The sequence below is a fragment of the Mastigoproctus giganteus genome, chromosome 6, assembly GCF_048544385.1.
Source record: "Mastigoproctus giganteus isolate SK-2022 chromosome 6, ASM4854438v1, whole genome shotgun sequence".
Taxonomy (NCBI): domain Eukaryota; kingdom Metazoa; phylum Arthropoda; class Arachnida; order Uropygi; family Thelyphonidae; genus Mastigoproctus; species Mastigoproctus giganteus.
Window position 1 is genome coordinate 58,733,122 of NC_143580.1, and position 24,536 is coordinate 58,757,657.

The window sequence follows — 24,536 nt, forward strand, 5'->3', positions numbered from 1 at the left end:
TATCTGAATTAAGCACTACTAATCGAATGCAGAACGAAAAAACAGTAATTCAGTTTATAAGTATTTAAGATTAGGTTTTTTTTTTTTTTTTAACTGTAGGATGTGTAAAATTTAAGTGAATTTTATCGGCATATATTTCATTGGACTAGATTATCTCTATTATTATTGGTTCTTAAATCAATTCACAAAATCTTGAAGGCACAGTTTTTGAAAGTTCTTGAAGCATGTTTATTTATGGAGAAATGTGGATTTGTGTGTACACTGCAAATCACCTTGTGTACGTGGTTGTAGTAATAAGCTCTACAAGACAAACTATTGAAGCTGCTGTCAAGAGTACTGCAGAAGAAGCAGATTATCCTTCTTTGATTAATAATACAGAAGCCACTTGTTCCAGATAATTTATACAGGAGCCCCATTAATTAAAAACATCAGAAAATAATATTCTAAAATTCAATGAATTTTGCCTTTGGCCTCCTGGCGCCTGTGCATCGCACACGTGGACAGCGGGGCCCCGAGTACACTATCCAATACTATGTATATATTAAGTGCAATAGCATCATTAATACACAGCCATTTCTGAATAAACAGAATATTTATAAGGTGGCATAGTTTTAAGTTATATCTCATATTGTGAATACCTTCACAACGAGTTGCCATGATATTGCACTACTTCAAATAAGTAACGCTTCACCTAAGGAGAAGACTAATGTTACTTATTCTCAGATAGGTACCACCACCAGACTGCATTATTTCAGGGCTATTTTGTATAGGTGTGGGATAATAACTCTATACTTGTCCCTATTAGACTTAGAAAAGCAAAAAAGTAGAGGGAAAGTAATAGTAAGAGTGGAAGAGGAAAAGAAACGGTGTAGAAGAATGAAAGGGACAGTAACTCCTTCAACTCACACCACTCAAACTCCTCGAATAGGCAACGCTTTCCCAGTGGGGAAGACTGTTGTTACCTATTCTTGGAAACTCATCGGGCTCCCTCTGGTGCCGTTTCAGGGCCATTTGGCCCTTCTTCGCTGATATTCTTGAAAACTCCGGACATCATCAGGCTCCCCCTGGTGCCGTTTCAGGGTTATTTTGTATTTGTGTGGGATAATAACTCGACTATTCAGTTTTCCCTATTAGACTTCGAAAAGCAAAAAGGTAGAGGGAAAGTAATAGTAGGAGTGGAAGAGGAAAAGAAACGGTGTAGAAGAATGAAAGGGACAGTAACTCCTTCAACTCACACCCCTCAAAAACTCCTCAAATAGGCAACGCTTCCCCAGTGGAGAAGGCTGTTGTTACCTATTCTTGGAAATTCCGGACATCATGAGGCTCTCCCTGGTGCCGTTTCAGGGCTATTTGGCCCTTCTTCGGTGGGTGGGTAGGTACCCAAGTAATGCAATGATGGCAAAACAGTTACGAAGTATAACTCCACAATATGAGATGCCTGATGGTGTATGATGTATTTAGACTAAGATGCATTTAGGCCAAAGCCTCAGGCTTCGAGCAAATTTAGACTATGTATATATTAAGTGCATTGGCATCATTAATACGCAGCCATTTCTGAATAAACAGAATATTTATAGGGCGGCATCGTTTTAAGTTATATCTCATATTGTGAATACCTTCACAAAGAAGCGCCAAATAACCCTGAAACGGTGCCGCTTGGGTGGTGGTACCTATCTGAGAATAAGTAACATTAGTCTTCTCCTTAGTTGAAGCGTTACTTATTCGAAGTAGGGCAACTCATGATATTGTTTGCTCGCAGCCTGAGGCTTTTGCCCTACATGCATCTTAGTTTAAATACACCATACACCATCAGGCATCTCTCATATTGTGGAGTTATACTTCGTAACTGTTTTGCCATCATTGCATCACTTGGGTACCTACCCAGCGAAGAAGGGCCAAATGGCTCTGAAACGGCACCAGAGGGAGCCCGATGAGTTTCCAAGAATAGGTAACAACAGTCTTCCCCACTGGGAAAGCGTTGCCTATTCGAGGAGTTTGAGTGGTGTGAGTTGAAGGAGTTACTGTCCCTTTCATTCTTCTACACCGTTTCTTTTCCTCTTCCACTCTTACTATTACTTTCCCTCTACTTTTTTGCTTTTCTAAGTCTAATAGGGACAAGTAGTTAGTAGAGTTATTATCCCACACCTATACAAAATAGCCCTGAAATAGTGCCGTCTGGGTGGTGGTACCTATCTGAGAATAAGTAACATTAGTCTTCTCCTTAGGTGAAGCGTTACTTATTTGAAGTAGTGCAATATCATGGCAACTCGTTGTGAAGGTATTCACAATATGAGATATAACTTAAAACTATGCCACCTTATAAATATTCTTTATTCAGGAATGGCTGTGTATTAATGATGCTATTGCACTTAATATATACATAGTATTGGATAGTGTACTCGGGGCCCCGCTGTCCACGTGTGCGATGCACAGGCGCCAGGAGGCCAAAGACAAAATTCATTGAATTTTAGAATATTATTTTCTGATGTTTTTAATTAATGGGGCTCCTGTATAAATTTTTGCACACAGGCACTGCACGCTCCTGAATGTACTGGATAGAACCTTTGGTTCATGTTCAAACAAGTATAAGGAGACATTTCAAGAGGAACATGTCTAATCTTAAACAGTGGTTAAGTAATTGACCTCTTAACCATTTGAACTTGTTTATTATATTTTCAATGTAGTCATGCTTTAGTTGAAAGTATGTATATTTTTATTATGCTGTATCATAGAAAATAATGCTTTATTTAATATAACCAGTATATCTATCATATTTAAAATTAAATGATTTGTTTCATAATGTAACTTATGTTTAACAGATATCAAATGAAATTTTTTCTTGTTTAATACAGGAGTGTTGTTATTTGTTTTTCTTAGTTTTTAAAAATGTACTTTCATTTTCCTCTAAATTCGTGGAAGTAATATTTCGCTTTTTTCTTTTTAAAATGATTTTGCCCAAGTGTTTCCTCTCTGGTGATTTTTTAGCCAACAGCATGTGTAACAGACTTCAACCTTTAAGTATAATCGCAGCAAAAACACATGATCTGGTGGAGTTTAAATCTTCCATTTATCGATTCTGAAAATGCAATAAAAATACAATAAACATAAAATGTACATTGTCGGTATTTGACAATTAGGTAAAATGAAAGCTTACAAACAACAAATGTAACAACAACAAAATACAACTGCTGTTTGCAGCTAACAGCATTACTTTTTTTTACAATGATTACGTTAGTCAAAATTATTATATTATTAAAAAAAAACAAATTAACAAAATTACTATTAAAAATCTTGAAATTACATAATTATATTTGGTTAGTTACAAATGGAATTATTTTGCCTATTTACAAAAAGTGTACCTCCAAAGTTGTGCTTATTTACTGCAAAAAAATATATTTTTTGCAGTAAATAATGGCCAAAGATTTAACGCTAATTGTGTCTTGAAAAACAAATTTCTTGTCATGAAATGGACTTCTAAAGATCCTTTTCTAGACCTAAAAAAAAGGGGCATGTAATTCATATATTCATAGTTATTAACATCCCAAACGCAAGAGCATATTTTCTCATTTATCCTAAATCATGCGACAGTTGCATTAAGATCAATTTGTATCATTCTTTTCCTTAAAGATATACTGGCTATATTAAACAGTGAAAAATTCATACCCGCAAAAGACATGGCTGATGATTTTCGCCTCAACTTCACTTGCAGGTGGCCCTACTGCTGGCAGTGCTACCTACTGAAATAACACAAATCTGAGGATATGTTTTTTTAACCCCCAAAAAATTAATGGCAATGATAAAAATTCATTGCCTTCTAAGATCACTTAAATTAAATAAACACTAATCAGATTAGCAGTAAACATTTGGGTTGCATTCATTAACCTAAACAATGAACTAATTCAGAAACTGATATATTCAAGTAAAAAAGATCAAGGGTCAGAGTTAAATGTACTCAGCTGGAATTTAATTAATATTACCTCTTAACAGAAAAATACTGTATATTCTTCACTCAAAGGCTCTGAGAAAAATCCACAGAAAGGAAGTTGAACTCATACTGAAATTTGATCCCGTACTTAATTCCATCTGATAGTCTGAAACAGATGTCAAATGCAGAAGAGAGGAAATAAACTCAATTCTTGATCCCAGTCTGAAGAGTTAGTGAACTTTGAGTTAGAAATTAAACTTATTTAAGATTGTTCATCTAATAAAGACGGGAGAATACATAGACAGCATACTTATCTCATTTATGGATGGCACGATTACAAAGCATCACGTACTAGACATATTATAACCATTATTTCAGAAAGGCATCTCCGTCAAAATGAGGTTCAGCAAAATAACTTAACCGCGCTGTAATAGAGACTATTTTACCAGGGGCAAATAAAGCCAGTTTAAGCCAAGTTAACTGCTTATTTCAATTCCCAAAAACATTAGAAAAATAAATTTCAATTCAAAAAATAATTCTCATATTTTAGATTTTACATGTTAACCTAAAATTTATTTTTAGCAAAAGTATGCCCAAATGTTATGCTATGTTTTCTTCATGCAAATTAACTTTCTGAAGCATTAAGAGGAAAGAAGAAAAATTATGGAAAAATGACATTTTAGCCCAGTTATGATCAAGCCTATACTACTCATGCTGGAGGAGATACCCATTTATAAAAAATTAATTATTTTTAGATTAAAAACAAAAAAAAAAAAAAAATCCACAGAATGGGTACACTCTTTGTACGTGTGTGGGATAATAACTGCTATCCACTTGTCCTTATTAGACTTAGAAAAGCAAGAAGTAGAGGGAAAGTTATAGGAGTGGAAGAAAAGAAATGGTGTAGAAGATTGAAAGGGACAGTAACTCCAACTCACACCACTCAAAGTCATCAATTCCTTGAATAGGCAACACTTCCCCAGTAGAGAAGACTGTTACCTATGTGTGTGGGATAATAAATCTCAGAAACTCAGTGAATATCAGGCTCCCTGCTGACCGTTTCAAGGCATGTTGGCCTTTCATCGGTGGGTGGGCTGGTACCCTGGTATCGGACATTACAATCCAGCTGCAAAGATAATCCCACAACATGAGATGTCAGAAGGTGTATGTGATAATATTTAAGTAAAATTAAATACAAGGCATATATAATAATCTATATAACATTGGTGTAAATGCACCATAGACAGCTCTTAAACAAAAAACTGTTAGTAGTTTTAAGGGCATCACACCCATCTCTACACATTGTATGTATAGAAAACACAAAATTGGGTTGGGAATTACAAAAATCATTAAATGAAAAAAAAATCTTAGTTTCTTTCGTGAGGGATGAAAAACTTCTTTCATTGAGGCCGGGGTGCGCTAATGCATCAGATGGATGGGGTAATATTCTCCAGATTAAGACACCAACATGAAGGGATTAATAGTATGCAAAATAGAAGGAATACACGTACCTCATTTCGCCAGTCCTTTTCATCCTTTTCAGATGGCGGGTAAATATTCCTGATTGCTGCAATGAATTCCTCAGTGATGTTCTTACTTGATGCATATCTCCTCCATGATAACATCAAACTGGTTTTCTGCTTGCTGGCACTCCATGAACCCGCAATACTATTGGTGTTTTCTCCAGTTTCAGAGTTGCTGAAATGCAGCGAGTGGTTCACAGTGAAATGTCAAAAACCTTCGTCCTCTAGACAATCATAGGCCTTCCACAAATCCAACACTATGTAGTGCCAGGCAAAATGAAAGACCTAATAAAGTCTAAGAGTACCTCCTTACTCATATTTTTGACAACACTGAAAAAAACACCATACAGACCCACGCTGAACACCACCAAATACCCATTTTCCATTTACACGTTTACTCCTATATTTTCTTTTTCCAAATTTGCTTTTGTCTATTTCCACCATTACTACGCCTCCAATCATACCACTTTCTTGCGCACACTTCCCAGCAAAAGCTCCTCTAATCACATACCGTCTTGGAACTCACACCCAATTCATTTATTACAAATGCACAAGGCGTCTTTTGTACCCAAAAATAGGTCAAAAGCAGCACTTCATTCATTCCTAACTTGCTTTCCGAGAACCAAGCCCTTTTCGTATCGACCTTTTAACATAATGCGCATTCAACACCTCCATTCATAGCCATCCACTATCCTTTCTCTCACCTAATTCCATCTAACTTCCGCACTTGGGACATTCATACTTTGATCAGGTCAAGCGCGCGCACACACACACACACACACACACACCATTCAATTACTCCTCTTTTGTTCAACTCCCGACAAAAACATGTATTCAGTCTCACTTGAGGATTCATGGCGTGCATCTTCTTCTAAAGCGGAAACTCTTCAACGAAAAGAGCAGAACTGGTAGCCAAAGGAGTGGTACTAAACAACCAAAGAAACAGTAAAACAAGAAAGTGTGAGAATTATATAGAGATCTGCTGAATGGTTTTCATATATATGGCAAAAATTTCAAGTTTCGTTCTAAGAAGTTTCACTTCTTGGAGCGAAGCGAATATTGGAATTAAAATTACTATTTTTCACCCTGGGGAAGCCGGAATTTAATTTACAATTGCATAATCAGAAAAATTAATACATGTGACTGATACATATGCAAAGAAAGCCAAGGTTGAATAAGATTATTATAGTATGTAAACGTTTGATTATAAACTGCTGGTTATGTTCGCTTGTTACCTCGTTTCGTCCTGAGTTAAAGAAAACTGGAAATATTCATAAATTGTTCATATTTTTCCTTTAACATCTTTTTAATTACTGTAAGTATCCAAAAATTAATATTGGGTTAGCTTGCCATGTGGTTCCTTGCATTGTCCCGAGTTTGTCTTGTATCCTGTTCCATCCTGAAGGTAAACTGTTTCGTTGTTTTTTGCTGCCACAAGCCTGTATGCCAGGACTGATGAATTCAGTTTTCTTTTCCCATCTCTGCATCTGTAATTACAAGGTGTTTAATTACGAAGAATTTGTTAATTGCACATGTTAGATTAGTGAAAAAAATGTTAGATTTTTACAAGACTTCGGTAGGGATTCAAGCAAAAACCAGTCGTTGGGAAAAAAAAATTAAGAGGAGTCTTGTTTAATTGACTTTCATTTGTGTTTAGTGAAAACAGGTTAGGTTTTTACGTGACTTTAAGAGGGATTCGAGCAAAAACTGGTCGTTGGCCGCAACAGTGGAATCTTGTTAATACAAAGTTCGAGGGAACTAAATTTTCACGTATTAAATAACGAGGTTCCCCAAGTGTCAATTTTTTTTTTTTTTTTTGGTACATACTGTATACCTAAGAATAATAATAAATAATATCAAAAATAAATTAAAACAAAAACAAAAGCCTTGTCTAACAATACAGTAATAGAAATAACATTTTTTAAAGATTATTTTATCTGTAAGATAAACTAAGAGAAGCAATATTAACGAAATGAAAATATTGTACAGTATATATTTTGATAAATACAGTATTTTAGTATCACAGTAAAAATAATTACAATCTTAATATAAAAGGAGACATACAAATCATTAACTTTTTAATAAATTAATCTGATTTAAAGAAAGAATCCAATGTTTGCACAGTTTTGTCCTATATGCATTTAACTACGAAGAATTTGTAGATTATTACACCGAATGCAATAGTTGTTTCTTTATCAGCGTTACTGCAGGCATTCTCTATGTTCAATGCATTTTGGGTTTTACTTTTTTTAGATGGCAGTGTGCATGCTTCACTTTCGCTGGTAACAAAAACATCGTTTTGTTTGGTACCCAGCAGCTCTTCTGGTGTTGGCGTTGCAGTGGCAGCAACTTCATCATCCACCTTCACAAACTCTTCAAATTCGCCAACAAAATCCATATGCTCCTTCAAATTCCTCCATTCGTCACCGTTGCTATCACATTCGTGTGTTGGACCATGTTTTTCGATGATGTTCTCTCCAAAGCCACTCTTTCTGAAGCAGTTGATTATTACACTTGATGTAATACTTTCCCAATCAATAATAAAATTACGGATAGCATCCAAGACATTTCAATTTGTCTGCAAATTGTTCCCTCCTTCTATGTTGCGGATCAAGTACCTTATCAGGCAAGCTCTATATGCTCTCTTGAGTTTATAAATGCCTTGATCCAGTGGTTACATTAAACTTGTGGTACTGGGGGATAAAAATAACAGCCGTATATTTGACAACTTAGGTGTCTCGGTAGAATGTGCTGTACAATGGTCTAGAAGCATCAAAATGTTCCTTTTTTTTTTTCTGAAACCATTCTTCTGTCCAATTTTGATAACCAAGACTGAAAAATTTTGACTGTAAGCCAAGCACTTCTATTGGCCTCAATCACAGGGAAGTTGGTTAACTACTTTAAAACATCTTGGCTTGGAAAACTTACCAATCACAACTGGGCATAGTTTCAGATGTACTGCCATCTGAATTGCAGCATAACAAAACAGCAAGTCTTTGTTTACTTAATTTTTCACCATGACAAGACTCCTCAAGCAGCAAATGTTTTGTTTGGCAGCAAATTATAAAATAAACCTGTCTCATAAAGATTAAAAATATCCTTTGCCTCATTTTTTAAGGATGGACCATACACAACACAATCAGTCTGTAGCCTTTTCTTTGTCGACGAGAACGTACGAGTTCCTGATGAACCGTTTTACGATAATGAGCCAGCGATTGTCATTCAAGAAAAAGAAGGTAACACTGGAAGTGGTCAGCAGAAAACAAGGAGTACTCAGACGCCAATAAAGAAGGAAATTTTGATTTCAAAAGAGGAAGACGATGTTGGAGAAAAAGAAACTACTATCTGTTTACAGCGATGAATCGAGCAGTGAGAAGAGCATCGAATCATCGGACAAGACCTTGTGTGAGGACTCTGTTAGTTTAAAAAATGAAAGCGACAAGGCAGACTCGAATAAAGCGACAGTATCAGGAAATCAGACCAATCGAGAATACCTGCGACGTGAGCGTAAATTACCAGGAAGATATGTTCATTATGTCATGGCTCCAACTATAGATATTGAGTCAAGTGGTGATCTGAAGAGCGTTGAGGAAACTCTTTCTTGCAGCGACGCAAAGCAATGGCTGCAGGCAATGCAAAAGGAATATGACTCATTCATCAAGAAAGGTACTTGGAAGCTGTTCAACCTTCGAAAGGGTGAGAAACTTATATCCTCTAAGTGGCTGAGTTAGTCGGTCTCAGACATAGATAGCAAGGTTTTTACCCCAGAAGCTGGGGTTTTTTCGTCCAGCAAAACAGGCAAATCGACCAGAGAACACACACAATTTACACACAAAATTAATATTTAATCATTTACGGGTGACCCTAATATCATAATTTATCCTGTAAGTGGACAAGTCCACTTAAAGGATATAGACTTCGCATATGAACTTCTATCCTGGTGGTGCCTTTTATGGAAGTGTCTAACGTGTCCATCCTGTAAGTGGGTTCTAAACGAAACGACGACGTTAAAAATACAGATCGATACAACGCACGGTTGCATGCGAGTTTATGGCATCAACTTTGAAGAAACTTTTGCACCTGCAGTGCGACAAACGACTCTTCGATATATAATTTCCTTGGCTACCATTTTAGATTGGAACATCTATTAAATGGATGCTGTGATGGCATTTTTGAAAACAAAACTGGACGAAGATGTCTATATGGAGCAGCCTGACCCTTTTGGTAGACAGAAACGAGACAAAGGCACTAACCCCAGGGGCTCACATCTGGTGTGTATGGGCTTGGCACACCCAGGGTCCTGAGCTGGATATCATCATTCTTCTTTTTCTTGGTGATTCCCTTATGATTCTTGTTCTCTCTCTCTCTCTCTCTCTCTCTGGGTAATTCAGAATCTTTTTTTTTTTCTTTTTTGGCTGGTGCAGCATAAGCCTTAGGCTTCCTTGCACCATATGCTAATAATAATCATAATCATCATAATCAAACAGAAGACTGCAAACTAAAAAAGGCGATATATGGTCTTAAACAATCGGGACACCTGTAGAACCAGAAGCTGGATAAGGAATTACGTAACTTCGGTTTCACTCAAGCAAAGTTCGATGCCGAAGACAAGATCTGTATAGTAGCAATTTACGTGGACGATTTCATGGTATATTCAAATCGCAAGAATTAGCTGAACTGATGAAGGACCTGGGCGAAGCGAATCATTGCCTTGAAATACGAATCACGAGATATCGAGAAAAGGGATAGACTACTTTGGACCAAGAGAGCTACACAGAAGAAATCCTCAGCCGTTTCAATTTGGGCAGATACATTTTCAAGTTGGCAAATTAAGTGATTAGCTGGTCAAGTAAAAAACAGCAAACTGTGGCTCATTCAACAACTGAGGCTGAGTATATGGCACTCGCCCATGCTACGCGGGAGGCATTATGGTCGAGCATGATGATCGAGGAGCAGAACGTTATGGACACTGGACCAATCCGCACTGATAACAAAGGTGCATTGGACCTTACACAGAATTCAACTCATCATGGATGCACCAAACACATTGATGTGAAACATAATTTCATTCGTGATGCAGTAAGAAATGGCCATGTTGAATTTTTAAAGGAGACTACAGAGGTGGCAGATTCTCCAACGAGCGCTGTCAATCGCCGCAAAAATATGAGTGGTGCCGAGTTAAAATGAACATTTGTCCCATGTAAACCACTCACCCCCTCCCTTTTTTTTTTTTTGGAAGCTAGGTGCACCTCATCAAGCGGGGGTGTTAGAAATAGTTATCGTTCATCGATGATTATTGATGGAAGAGCCATCTTACGAAGAATCTTCGAAGTTCGTTGCCAAGCAATGATGAGCCCCGCGAAGCAGTTCCAGTTTTAACTCTTTGGGTATAAAATCATTTTTATGTGACGCGATCTTTTGCAAATTCATTATCTTTTATCTACGAAACTTAATTTAAAGTTCTTAATAAAATATTATTAAAACAACCAAATATTTTACCTTTTAAAACAGCTGTAAAGATTGGATTTCTTGACGTAACCCTTTAGCATCGTTGTCGCTGCTCTCGTCTTCGCCAGAGAATTCCTTCGAGTTGTTTTTATTGCACTTTCAAATAAATTCACGAAGTTTTCTGATTTTAGAATAAAATGAAAAGCCGAGGATATTTCATTCATCTGATTAAATCTTTCTCGTAAGCCAAGGATAGCGATCATTATATTAAAAAAAATCACATTTCAGACCTTTTGGTTGGACCAATAGAGCGTTCATCTGATGACGTTTCGTAGGTAACCCCTTTTTTTTTTTAGAAACTAGCACTTCTGGTCAGAGAGTAGTAAGATTTTTTATTACTCTATACTTCTGGTAATATAGCTTACACAATTTATCCATACACAATTTAAATCCTGACGTTCTAAATTCGTTTAGTTGACTAAGGAGCACCTTCTATCAATATAATTGCAGTGTTTATATCAACTGTAATACTTTGAATGGCTTTACTTACTTTATTTATAATACTCAATATTTCGTACCAAACAATTACACTTAATATAAATTTAAAAGAAGCAATTTCTGTTAACAAAACAAACCTTGTATTTCAGACTGCAATTTTGCATCTTTTCTTTTGACTTGTTCCTTGATTTCATTTAATGCAGTTGTAATATCGCATAACTGATATCATACTGCTTCAATAGCTTTTATCTTTCCTTCATTCCCCTCTTGTTTCTGGTAGAGATTTCATAGTAGTTTTTATGTGCCTTTAAAATATCCCACATACTGGGCGAATCAGCGCAAATCGCTTATAATTTTTGTAATGTTCCAAAAAATAATTCTGCTGTTGTTGAAAAATGTGCTGCATCAGATACAACTAAATTTAAATTACGCGTGACATACGTAATACGTATAGCCTAATACATAATACGCAGTACTGTAGTAACTATTTAGTAACCTAGATAGCGTAATACTTAGTACTGTAGTAGGAATCTGTTAACTTAGTATAGTACTGGCAATTAATCAATTAAATTTATAAATCTTATAAATTTTTATTGTTAATTAACTTCTATTTAAACGGAAATCATGCCCCGGACTAGAGCAGCAAAGTAGCAAAAGTGTTGTAGTTCGTGGGAGAACTGAAGGGGGATTTTCCAACTCATCACAGTCAAAAAATATGTGCAAAATGTGACATGTTTGCGGAACTATCTCGAACAGAACATGATCTGGCCATGGAGGATGTCTTTATGGGTGTGTGTGTGTGTGCGTGCTAGGTGCAGAGAATGTGAAGAAAATAGGCGCCAACAGCGTTCAGATGGGCATCTATGAGAGCTTGACAAGTAGGCTAGATGCTCTCGAAGGAATTAAAATGGGGGCCCATCAAGCTCTCAGCTGTCAAACTCAACACCAGATCTCACTTGTGCACCAGGCTACACAGTGGCAATCTTCAGGGCGAATGTGTTGGTCCCACAGGAACTAGTTATTGTTGGTGACTCAAATTGTCAGGGAACCTGGAAATATATTGTGCAAAGAGGATAGGTGGACCAGGGTATATCTGCCAGGGGAAAAAGTTGAAGACGTTGTAGAGCAGATATCTTTTAAGGGCACAAAAGGTGATATTGTTGTATATGTTGGCACTAATGACATTCAGTGTAGGAGATCTGTGGATTTAGATAGCAAGTACAGGTCAATGTTGAAAAAAAGTCGCGAGTTAGGGTTAAATTTAAAAGTGTCAGCAATCTTGTCCAGACACAATAGGAGGGAGTAAATGATGAAAGCCTTGTCAATCAATTCGGCCCTGGAGAGATTGTGCAGGACTCATGGGGGTAGAATTTTTCCTAGCATGGTCTGTGCTTGTTAACAGGAGAGATTGCTTCTACAAAAAAACAGGGTGCAAGAATATTTGCTGATGCTCTCGGGGAAATGTTAGGTGGATTGGAAAACTGTTGGCTTGGGGGGATTCGCAGACTAATAGATTAACAGTAGTTGCAGACAGACGTGGAAATGATTCTTGCACTACTTCTATTGGAATGAGCAGCAGCCCGGAAAGCAAGTTGCTAGGGTTTTTTCAGGAACTGCTGGGAGTCATGAAACAACTAAATACATGGGCCGTGTTAAAATAACTAAGAATAAGAATAGGCGCATTTATACTTGCATGTACACCAATGGTAGGAGTATATTAAATAAATTTTAAATGCTGGTTAAGACATCAAAGGCGAATACTGTTGTGATACCAGAGACGTGGTGTCAAACAGATATAAGGAATGCAGAAATGGCATTTGGGAAGTACAATATGTAAGAAAGAATAGATAGGATAGGAAGGAGGGGTTATGTTAAGAAACGCATAAAATCGAAGGAAGTACAGATAGTCTAAATGGGTGGATAGAGCAGTGACGAGCCAGTTTGGTGTGATAAGTTTAACATTGACAAACGCAAGGTATTGTATATGGGCAGTAGTCACAGGGCAGCAATAATCCAAGATTAACACTACTTACCCAGATTAGTACTGCATCCAGGGTAATGGGAAATGAAAAAGACCTGTGGGTAATTCTGCAGTCAGATATGAAGTTCTCTTAGTACTGAAGAAAGGCTACCAGGATAGCTCATGGGGTTTTTTTTTTTCAGAAAAATGATATACAGTCCAGGAGTGGCCAACTTAATTTGTGATGCGATCTACTTTTTTCCTTCAAAATGTGCCGCGATCTACCATCTCAAAAATTTTATTGCACAAGGTGCACAAATCGAGGGATGACTGTATATTTAAAATTCGTCCTGATCGACTCGTTGGCCACCCCTGAATTATACACGAACACTGCTAACAGGGATAAGGTGATTATTACTATAATAATTAATGATAGACACCAGCCAGGAATTAAACTAAAAATTTACTATACAATGAAATAATATACAATGAAATATGATGCAAATAAAATAAAACACTGATTAAATTATAGTTAAAATGTAGTTAAAAACAATAAAATTAATTAAAATAAACTAGGTTAAAAGCGATAAAACAATACAATCTGGAGCTTTCGGAGAACTGCCGTCTCCTTCTTCAACAGCATACTACCAGTGCTAAAACACATCCTTAAGTAGCCGGTCCATGGCACTCATGCACGTGATCATCAGACACATGATCTACATTCTCCATGCGCGTATCGGAAATGGAAGTGGCTCGGGAGCGTGTCAAACAGAAACGGTCATCCCTTCTGAGGACAACTGCCTCAAACAGGGGGTGTAAACGGATCCCCCTGTCCCTATTAATAGTATTGTGACTGGATGAACCGATTCGCAAGCTCTCGAGCCACTTGCGTTCCCAAAATCCATGGGCGCGGTCGGTAATGACCGCGTCTTCAGGGGAGATCCGATGCTGCTTTTCCCAGAAATGCTCTGCCACAGCAGACCTCGCATAGTTAGCAGTCTTGATAGCGGTCGTGTGTTCCCCCAGACGGTCCTTTAAACGTCGGCCCGTTTCCCCCACATAACACTCCTCACAATCCGGGCACTTAATCTCGTAGACCACATTGCTAGTATGGTCCTGGGCTACGGGATCTTTAACTTGGGATATCACTGTGTGCAACCTCCGACCCGGAAGTTGCACACAGCGAGTCTGGCACTCCCGCAATGCCCGTACAATACGTTCTGAAAGGCCCGGATAGTAAGGAATGTATGCAGTAGCCACAGGGGCAGGCCACTCCCTACGATTGGACTCAACCCTATGAATATATTTGTCCAAGACCCTCTGAGGGTATCCACATTTCCTGAGGTCTGCCGTGACTTTGCAAATTTCTATTTCCTTTTCTTCAGGGGTACTACAGTGGGTCCCCACCCTATTCAACAATGCCCTGGCTACACTGTTCTTATGATGACAAGCCTGTGCTGAGCTATAATGAACAAATTGGCCACGGCACATAGGCTTTCTATAGATCGTTGTTTTTAATCTAGATCCATCTCTGCTCACCAAGACATCCAGAAACGGGAGGGACCCAGCTTCTTCCACCTCCGAGGTAAATTGTATAAATGTGGAAAAGCTGTTGAGCATATTGAGCACCTCATCTTCCTTTCCCTTTTTTAAAATAGTGAAGGTATCGTCCACATATCTCCTCCACTCGCGCATGGGGAAATTCAACTGATGAAACACCCTAGTTTCCAGTTCCTCCATTGCCAAATTGGCCACAATGGCACTGATGGGGGAACCCATGGCCGTGCCATGGACCTGCTTATACATAACTTTTTGAAACACCATGGTAGTGCTTGCAAGGCAAAATTCCACACCTTTACAAATATCATCAATGCTTAGTAAAGATCTAGCACTAAAGCAATCATCTCGTTCCAAGGCCGATCTTACACAATGCACCCCCTGTTCAATGGGGATACATGTGAACAAGGATACCACATCAAACGAAATCATGAGTTCGTCTTCACCTATAGATTGGCTTCTTATAAAGTTCACAAATTCCTTGCTGTTTCTGATTACTAAACTGGAGCGTCCCACTATAGGAGAGATGACTCCAGCTAAAAATCCAGATAAAGCATAAGTGGGACTACCCACAAATGATACTATAGGTCTCAACGGAATGCCCACCTTGTGCGTCTTTGGGAGGCCATAAAACCGAGGTAATCGACAACCTGAGGCATGAAGAGACCAATAAACTTCTTTGGTTATTTTACCAGCCTTATGCCATCCCTGTATAATGTTGTTGACTTGTCTCTCCAAACCAACTAACGGATTTCGATGGGTAACTTTATATATGTTGCTGTCCTGTAAAAGATCCAGAGCTTTTGCACAATAATCATCCTTATTCAGTACCACTGTGGATCTGCCTTTGTCGGCAGGTAACATTATGATATCCTCATCTTTTCTGAGTTGTCTTAATGCTCTTTCATGTTTATGACTGAGATTAGAATGTGCTGTCCTGGTCTGACTCAAAATAGCCGCAACCCTAACCCGTATCTCATCAGCTTGGGTAACAGGTAACTTGTTGATGGCTTTGCTGTAAAATTGCAATATCTGGAAACTAGGCACCTGTGAGCTTATCTGACTGAGGTGTTTAACAGTTGAATGGATTGAACAAGCTCAGTGCTGTTGACACCGGAGGGAGAATGAATACAAATTAAAGAGGAATGATTGCAGAATAAATGTGTGGGTTTGCTTCAGACAGCAGGTAATTGATTGTTGGAACAACCTTCTATTTTTGCAGAAAGTTTCAAGGAAGAACTAGACTTGCCCATTTCCTTTGGAAGGAATGTGCAGGTGATGTGGGAAAATTTTTTTCCATGATACTTTCTTGCATCATTTGCTGCTACTATTACTAAACAATTTGTTCTTCGACAGTTCTTTGGGGTCTTCGTGGACTGTTATTAGTGGTGTCTAACGGGGCTGATTATTGTTTTCTGTATTTATCAATGATATTGATGAAGGTATATCAGGCTTAATGTCCAAGTTTGCAGATGATAAAAAAGGTTGGTAGGGTTGTTAATGACAGTAAGGACGGAATGCTACTGTAACAGGATCTGGAAAAGTTGAGATGGGCTGAGACGTGGCAATTGGAAGTTTAAAATTGACAAATGCAAAGTGCTGCATATGGGTAGTAGTAACCCTAGAGTAACATACCAACTGTGAGGTACTACACTCAAGGCAGTGGAGAATGAAAAAGACCGGGGGATAATTGTGCAGTCAGATAGTTTTTTGAGAAGTGCAGACAGTGCACAAATAACTCATGGGTCTTGTCTATGATATACAGGAATTTTGCTAGCAGGGATAAGGTGATTATCCCCTTCTATAAGGTCAGACCACACCTTGAGTACTGCATACAGGTATGGAGGTCTCATTATAGGAAGGATACAGATCTGCTAGAACCATTACAGAGGAGGGCAACAAGATTAGTGAGTGGAACAAAGGGTTAGCTACTAAGAAAGGCTTAAGTTCTGCAAATTGCAGGCACCTGCGAGGTGATCTGATTGAGGTGTATGTCTTGAATGGTTTGAGCAAGCTCAATGCTGATGGGATCCTTCTTCTTGCCCAGATTAATCACCTGAGGGGACATAGATTCAAATAGAAAAAAAAACAGTTGTGGAAAAATTGCGTGGAAATTTGCCTTGTCAGTGGGCGCTGGAACAAACTTTCATCTGTTGGGAAGTGGACAGCTTAAATTCAAGGCTGAACTAGATAAACTTTTGGGGCGAATGGATAGATGAAACGGGTTTTTTTGGCTGATGCTATTTAAGCTTGCTTTCTTGTTTGTTTTGTTTGGCTTTTTAGGAGTATTAGCAACTAAGGCCATATTGCTCCGGTGGTTATTCTCTGACCTTCCCGCATCCTCCGTATTTGGTGGTCTTGGGCTCGAACCCCGGTCTAATCAAGAAGCGTGCTACGCACTGCTGCTCCTGCCCACCTGGCTACGGAGGCGCCTTGCTTTCTTGCATCATATGCCTCTACTAATGCTAATGCTAATGTTAGTTTAGATCTCATTGTGCTTTTGCTGCCTTTTACTTGGTCCATTGCAGAACCGTAACTGAGAAAAATGCAGGAACAGAGCAGCAAGAAGAACCATGTGTTGAGGATGAATTTAGCCCGATACCATTAGAGATGTTAGTGATGCGGAGAAGCTTTTATATGAAGTCCAACAAAGGTAGGAAGCTTCAAGCTGTTCAGAATGCTTTGGTTGAGAAGTTTCTATCAAGGTATCACTTAATTGCAACTTCTATATTGCTTTTCGTGGATGTGCAGCAGAATCAATACACTTCCATTTTTAGTCATCACATCTGTGTTATAATAAACGTCTGTTGCACTACAAATACAACAGATCTCATGAAAATGATATGCAGAATAGTAAACAGATCTTAGAATCTGGGTATACCAGGTGAGGTTCTGTTTTTCAAAAGTTATTAAATGTCTGTTTTTGTCATCTTTTTGGTATTCTTTACCGAGGCGGGGAAGCCCTCATGAGTAGCAGTTTGTAGGATTCTCGTCCTCCCCACACTGGGTGGAAAAGAGCTGAGTTTGAATCCCGTCGATGACGAGAGGAATTTTTGAGTTAGTCGGTTTCAGTGAGTGTAGCATGGTCTTTTCTCCAGGTAACTTGGGCTTTTCGTCCAGAAAACTGACCTCAGAACACGTGCAGACAATATACACGGAGCAACATGGCCTTAGTCACCGATGTTCCTAAAATCCAAATAACAACTGAGATGGGTGTATAGATCTTATAATGTAAGCCCCTATAGCTACTTCATTAATTGTCCCAGGGCAAGCTGAGCATTGTCAATATACACCAATGAGACAAATATTCACAACATACTCTCACCTACCTAATATAATGTTGGTCCTCCACATGCAGCCAAAACAGCTCGTGCCCGGCCAGGCATGGATGCTACAAGATTTCTAAATGTGTCTTGTGATATCTGGTACCAACACATAACCAGCAGATCCTTTAACTCCTGTGAGGTCCGTGGTTGAGATGCTGCAGATTGGAGTTGCTGTTTCAACACACACCACAGATGCTCAATGGGATTGATGTCTGCGGAATTTGGAGGCCAGGGAAATACCTGTAAGTCTTCCTCACGTTCCACAAAGCAGTCTCGAACAATCCGGGCAGTGTAGCATGGCACATTATCCTGCTGAAAGACAGCACTATCAGAGGGGAAGACCATTGCCATGAAAGGGTGTACCTGGTCAGAAATAATGTTTAGGTAGGTGGTAGATGTCAGAGTGCCCTGTACATGGATGACTGGACCCAGGATATCCCAGCAGAACATCACCCAGAGCACAACACCGCTGCCACCAGCTTGTTTTCGTCCCACAGTGCATCCAGGCACTATCACTTCCCCAGGTAAACGACGCACACATACCCGGCCATCTGCATGGTGCAACAGGAAATGTGATTCATCAGACCAGATGACCTTCTTCCAATCACTCAAGGGGTCCAGTTTCGATGCTCGCATGCCCATTGTAGGTGCTGTCACCAGTGAACCATGGTTAGCATGGAGACTCAGAGCGGCATGTGGCTATGCAGCCTTTTTCAACAGGGTTCGGTGTACTGTGTGTTGTGACACATTACTCCTGTCACCAGCATTCCAATTACTGGCTAGTTGCACCACAGTCCCCCTTAGTAATACTCGGAAATATTATAGGTGCAATTGTAATACTATGCTCAATAATAATGACCCCCAATAAGGGGGCCCCTATTTGACTTTGGCCCGCCCAACAACACTTATTTTGCTCATTAAAAGGGGTAATTTTTTAAGTGCAGTGGTGTTCAATACTTTTGGTAGAATAGTATACTTCTTTATAGATTAGGGAAAGAAAGTGAAGCACTACATGGAACACTGAAAATATGGTTGCTTCCTTTTTCAATTTTTTAACAAAAAATAAAGCATCAGGAAATATATGCCCTTGTGTAAATACTGGGAAAGGTGAACTAACCAATAATGTGGAACATTTTTGAAAATTATGAAATTAAACACTTCACTACATGGAGGAAAAGTAGTTTAATTCTGAAGAATCGAAACGTACATTAATTTAGAAACTAATGTCTATATTATATACATTATATATTGGAGTTAGAATAAATTATAACTACAATATATCATTTGTGCCCATCAAGCAAAAGATAAATCTTTCTCCATTTAGCCCTACCCTCATATCCTTAATTCATAATCAAAGCTGGATTTAGGTAATTTCTGGAACTTGAGTACATAATTTTAGAAGTCCTAAAAATAAGGTTCTGGTAGAACTGTACCAACAGTAATTTCATTTGTTTGGGATCCCAGCAACCTTTTGGCCATGAATCAACTGCACCATAACATCCCAGTAAATATAGCCTCGAACAGAGGCTATCATTTTTATCCACAGTATCACCATTTGATATGAACTGAATAAAACCATCTTCAATTTCACAGCTACAGGAGGGTTGTCCTTTTTTGTGCAGTTATATATATTATAATTAAATACATTTGCTTGTATGCACAGCACAATTATTGGTAATACTGTGTAACATATATTTTCCATTTTGGATTGTTTTTTTTCCAGTTTCATAATTTGTGTGCAAGTACAGTTTTCTGTAGTCTTTGTTATACTGGCAAGTTATTTGGATCAAAGTACATATTTTAATTTTTTAAGCAAATTTTGTATAAAGTATGTCGTATAGTTACTCTCAGCTGATAAGTGAAAATATCTGTTTGTTTTCTGAGGTTTTTTCATTCGATAAAATAGTATTAGTTGTGGAAAATGATGCAAGAAAGCAAGCTTACACAACATCAGCCAAAAAAAAATTCCATTTCAATATTTCAATAGTTTGTCTAGTTCCTTCTTGAATTTATTTAAGTTATGAACTTCCACAACAGATGGAAGTTTGTTCCAACAATCAACCATCCACAGACATACATAAAGGTAAACATACATCTATTCTACAGCACCCTTGTGTCTTAAAACCATTAAACAACAACATATTCTACAGCCATCCTTCCTCAATTTGAATTTAAGCCCCTCTCATGTGTGTAGTCTGAGCAAGAAGAATACCATCAGCATTGACTAGCTCAATCCATTCAAAGCCTTAAACACTTCAATTACATCACCTTGCAGGTGTCTAGTCTTCCAACGAACTGATGCTTTTTTTTTTTTTTTTTTTTTTTTAACCCCAGGGGCTCACATCTGGTGAGTATGGGCTTGGTACACCCAGGGTTTTTTTTTTTTTTTTTTTGATTTGGTAGTTGTTGGCGCATCGGCTTCTGTGGCCATATTGCACCTCCAAAGGTTTTTGCAGTACTTTGATCCAAGCCCGAGACGGGAATCGAACCCGCGACCTTTGGGTTGCCAGGCAGGTACTTTACCCACTCGGCTAACCCGGTCGGCACACCCAGGGTCCTGAGCTAGATATCATCATTCTGTGTCTTGGTGATTCCTCTCTCTCTCTCTCTCAGGGTAACTTGGAAATTTTTTTTTGGCTGGTGCAGCATAAGCCTCAAGCTTCCTTGCACAATATCACTACTACTACATTCTTGGAAGAACACACCTTGGTTCCCCTTTGCCAATCTCATTACCAACAATATCAAAAGCTTCCTGAATTCCAAGTATGAAATATCAAAATTGTTTTTTGCATGCAGTTCCTTTGTGACTGCATTAATATCCAATAAAATTGGTCAGACATAATTTCTCATTAAAAACCCATGCCGTGTCTCAAGTATAAGTGCAGTAATATGTAGATGGTCCTGCATTACTTCTTTAACCAATGACTCAATTATTTTACCTGAAATAGAAGTTAAGCTAACAGGCCTGTAATTACTAATGTCACCCTTTGATTCCCCTTTGTAAATTGAGGATACATTTACTCATCGAGACTTCCCCTAAATCCAAAGCTGCTTTCTTATGGCAAGAGGTTTGATTACCTCCTTTGCTTTGATAACCTCACTTAATATAATTGAATAAATGCTATCTAATCCAGGTGACTTTCTTAGGTTCAACTTGAACCATTTCTCTAAGTTATTACGAAATCATTCAGCTCCCTGTTAGAGTCTGATAAATTTCTGGCATCCACTTCTCTAAATAATTCCTCATCTGTGAATGTAGATGCAAAATACTTAATCAGTTTGTTAGCAACCTGAGCAGAATCATCAACGGTTGAACCACCGATATCAAGTGGACCAGTGCGATTCAGCCTCTTCCTTCTAGTGTTTACATATAAATAAAAGTTTTTCTTATCATTTTTTTCAAAGATTTCTCATAATCTGCTTAGGCTTGCCTAACCTCCATTGTGATCTGGTTGCAGACTAGTTTTTATCTACCATAGTTTCTGTATCACCTGATAATTTATATGTATCTCATTAATTTTGCTTCTCTGCCACATGTTTCATTAGTTAATCTGACATCCATTTAGGTCTAAGCTTTGAATGGTATTTCCTAGTTGGTATAAAAAGCCTAGTAATTTCTATAATTATTTCTCTGAATGCTTCCCTTTGAACAGCTTAGAATTTGCTGCTGGTAATATCATCAGATGGTCCCACTGTATAGAATTTAAAAATATTCTGAGACCACTCTAGTTATCCTCATGAAAGCAAAAGCTTTTCCCTTTATCTTTGACAAGTAGTTATGTCTTTAAGTAAATCCCACATCAACACATTGTGATCATTGCCACCCAGTGGGTCTTTTACCTGCACATCTTTAATGCATGAAGAATTGATACCGATAACCAGGTCAAGAGTATTGATTTCTCCTGTTGCTTCTCTAACATGCTGTCAAAAACAGTCATCCAGTAAATCCACAAAAGTCTTGCTAGTGTGTGAGTGACCAACTCACAAGTTCCAGTCAATACCTGGAAAATTAAAATCCCCCATTATAAAATATTTGATTTACTGGCTCACTTTATTTCTCTGTACATTTGTTCATTGTAGTCACCAGAATCATTAGGCCTATAACACACTCCTACTCACATTTCTGCTTTCTCAGTTCTTATGTTTCTGGTGTAACATGCTGACTCAACATTTCACTGGCCCTCTGTGTCAACTGGATGCACTGCCTTATATTTAATATGCTTAACTAAGAGTATAACCCTTACCCCTCTCCAATTCTGTCTCTTATTTCTGTGCACATTGTACTTACTCCCCATATTCAAATTATGTCTCCCTTATGCCTGAATGACACCATGTCTCTGATATCCGAACAATGTCTGCATTTGATGACTTGACTAGCAACTTCAAATGCATTAAATTTATTTACAATGCTCCTAGCATTGGTGTACATCCAAGTATACATGCACCTGATCTTACTCTTAGTTATCCTAACACAGCCCATGTATTTCCTTGTTCCATGACAACCCACAGCAGGCCTTGAAATCCTAAGGACTGTACTTTGCTTTCTAGGCTGCTGCACGTTCTCAATGAAACAGCACAAGAATCACTTTCACCTTTGCCTGTGGCTATTGTTAATCCATGTATCATCTCCCCAGGCTAGCAGTTTTCCAATCCACCTAATACTGCCTCAATAGCATCTGCAAATATTCTTGCAACCTTTCTATTTAAGTGTATCCTATCCCTGTGGAAGCAGTTTCTCCTGTTAACAAGCACAGACCATGCAAGGAAAAATTCTAGCCCATGAGCCTTGCACACACTCTCTCCTGGGCTGAATTAATTGACAAGGTTCTCTATATATTGCTTACTATTATGTCTGGGCAGAATTGCAGACACTTTCAAATATAACCATAACTTGCAACTTTTTTTTTAACATTGTCCTGTGCTTGTTAAGTTTGCAGACCTACCCTTAACATCATTAGTGCTAATGTGTAAAACAATATCACCTTTTGTGTCCTTAAACGATATCTACTCTACAATGTCACCAACTTTTGTTCTTGGCAAACATACCCTGGTCATATTCCACTCATCCTTTTTGCACAATATATTTCCCCGTTTCCCTGATAATAGGCAGAACCAAAAAGATAGATCCAAATTGGTTTTTCAGATGAATTTGAGCAGTTAAAGTAAAGAGTCATTGTCCTTAAATGAATTATTCAGCAGACTCATATGTACTTAGTTGCCCACCTTAACATTGCAGCCTGTCCCCATGAATGTGCCTGTATAGCAGTACTATCATGAGCAGGATGCACTGGTCATATGTGGGGGGGGGGTCAGTAGTTATTTTTGAAGACTGTTGGAGGAATAAACTTTCAACCTATTCCACCTATTTTTATAGGTAGAATAAGTTGGTGAAGGGCAAAAGTTGGTGATGTTAGAGAACAATTATTGTCTTTGAAGGGCGAAAAAGGTAATATTGTTATATATGTTGGCACTAATGTTTTTAAGAACAGGCAACCGAGGCTTTACTTAATAAGTATGTGGTGATGTTGAAAAAAGTCATGAGCCAGGGCTGAATTTTAATGCGTTCAGAACTTTGTCAAGACATAAGCAGATAACAGTCTGGCCATGGAGAGAATATACATGACTCATGGCGTACAGTTTTTCTCAGAATAGTCTTTAACAGAAGGGATTATTTTTTTATAGATATGGGATACACTTGAACAGAAGAGCTGCAAGGATACTGGCTGATGCTGTTGAGGTAGTGTTATGTGGGTTGGAAAACTGCTAATTTGGGCTAGGGGATGCAGACTAAACAATAGCCATCAGCAGAGATGGAAATGATTCTAGCATTTCTTCTATTGTGGCATGCAGTATCTGAAAAGCAGGAGAAGAAGCATTACAAGATCTACTGGGTGTTTATATGGGACTGGAAATTGTACGGGCTGTTAAGTTACTAAAAACATGAAAAACAGGAGACTTGTTTAAACACCAATGGTAGGAGTGTAGAAAATAAATTTGATAAGTTGAAAGTATTGGTTAAATCATTAAATGTTGATGTGGTAGTTATAACAGAAACTTGGTGTCACTCTGATATTGTAGATGCAAAATTTGAATATGTTGATTAGGTGTACTGAAATGGCAGACAACCGAAGGGGTGGGGACAGGAAGTGATGTTGTTTGTTGTTTGGTTTTTAGGAGCATTAGCAACTAAGGCCATATTGCTCCGGGAGATGCGGTGGTCATTCCCTGACCTTTCCGCATCCTCCATATTTGGTGGTGACGGGCTCGAACCCCGGTCTAATCAAGAAGCGTGTGCTATG

General features: G+C 38.3%; 1 protein-coding gene across 1 annotated transcript in view; it reads right to left on the reverse strand.

Annotated features, from left to right (window-relative positions):
- Nucleotides 1-6,283: 6,283 nt before the first annotated feature.
- LOC150084324 (AP-1 complex subunit sigma-2-like) overlaps nucleotides 6,284-24,536 on the reverse strand; it is a 159,651-nt gene continuing 141,398 nt past the window's right edge. The window contains exon 5 of the mRNA XM_090375171.1: nucleotides 6,284-6,374. Within this exon, the coding sequence (XP_090231297.1) occupies nucleotides 6,336-6,374 (39 nt within the window). The 3' untranslated portion in view covers nucleotides 6,284-6,335. The remainder of the gene's footprint in view (nucleotides 6,375-24,536) is intronic.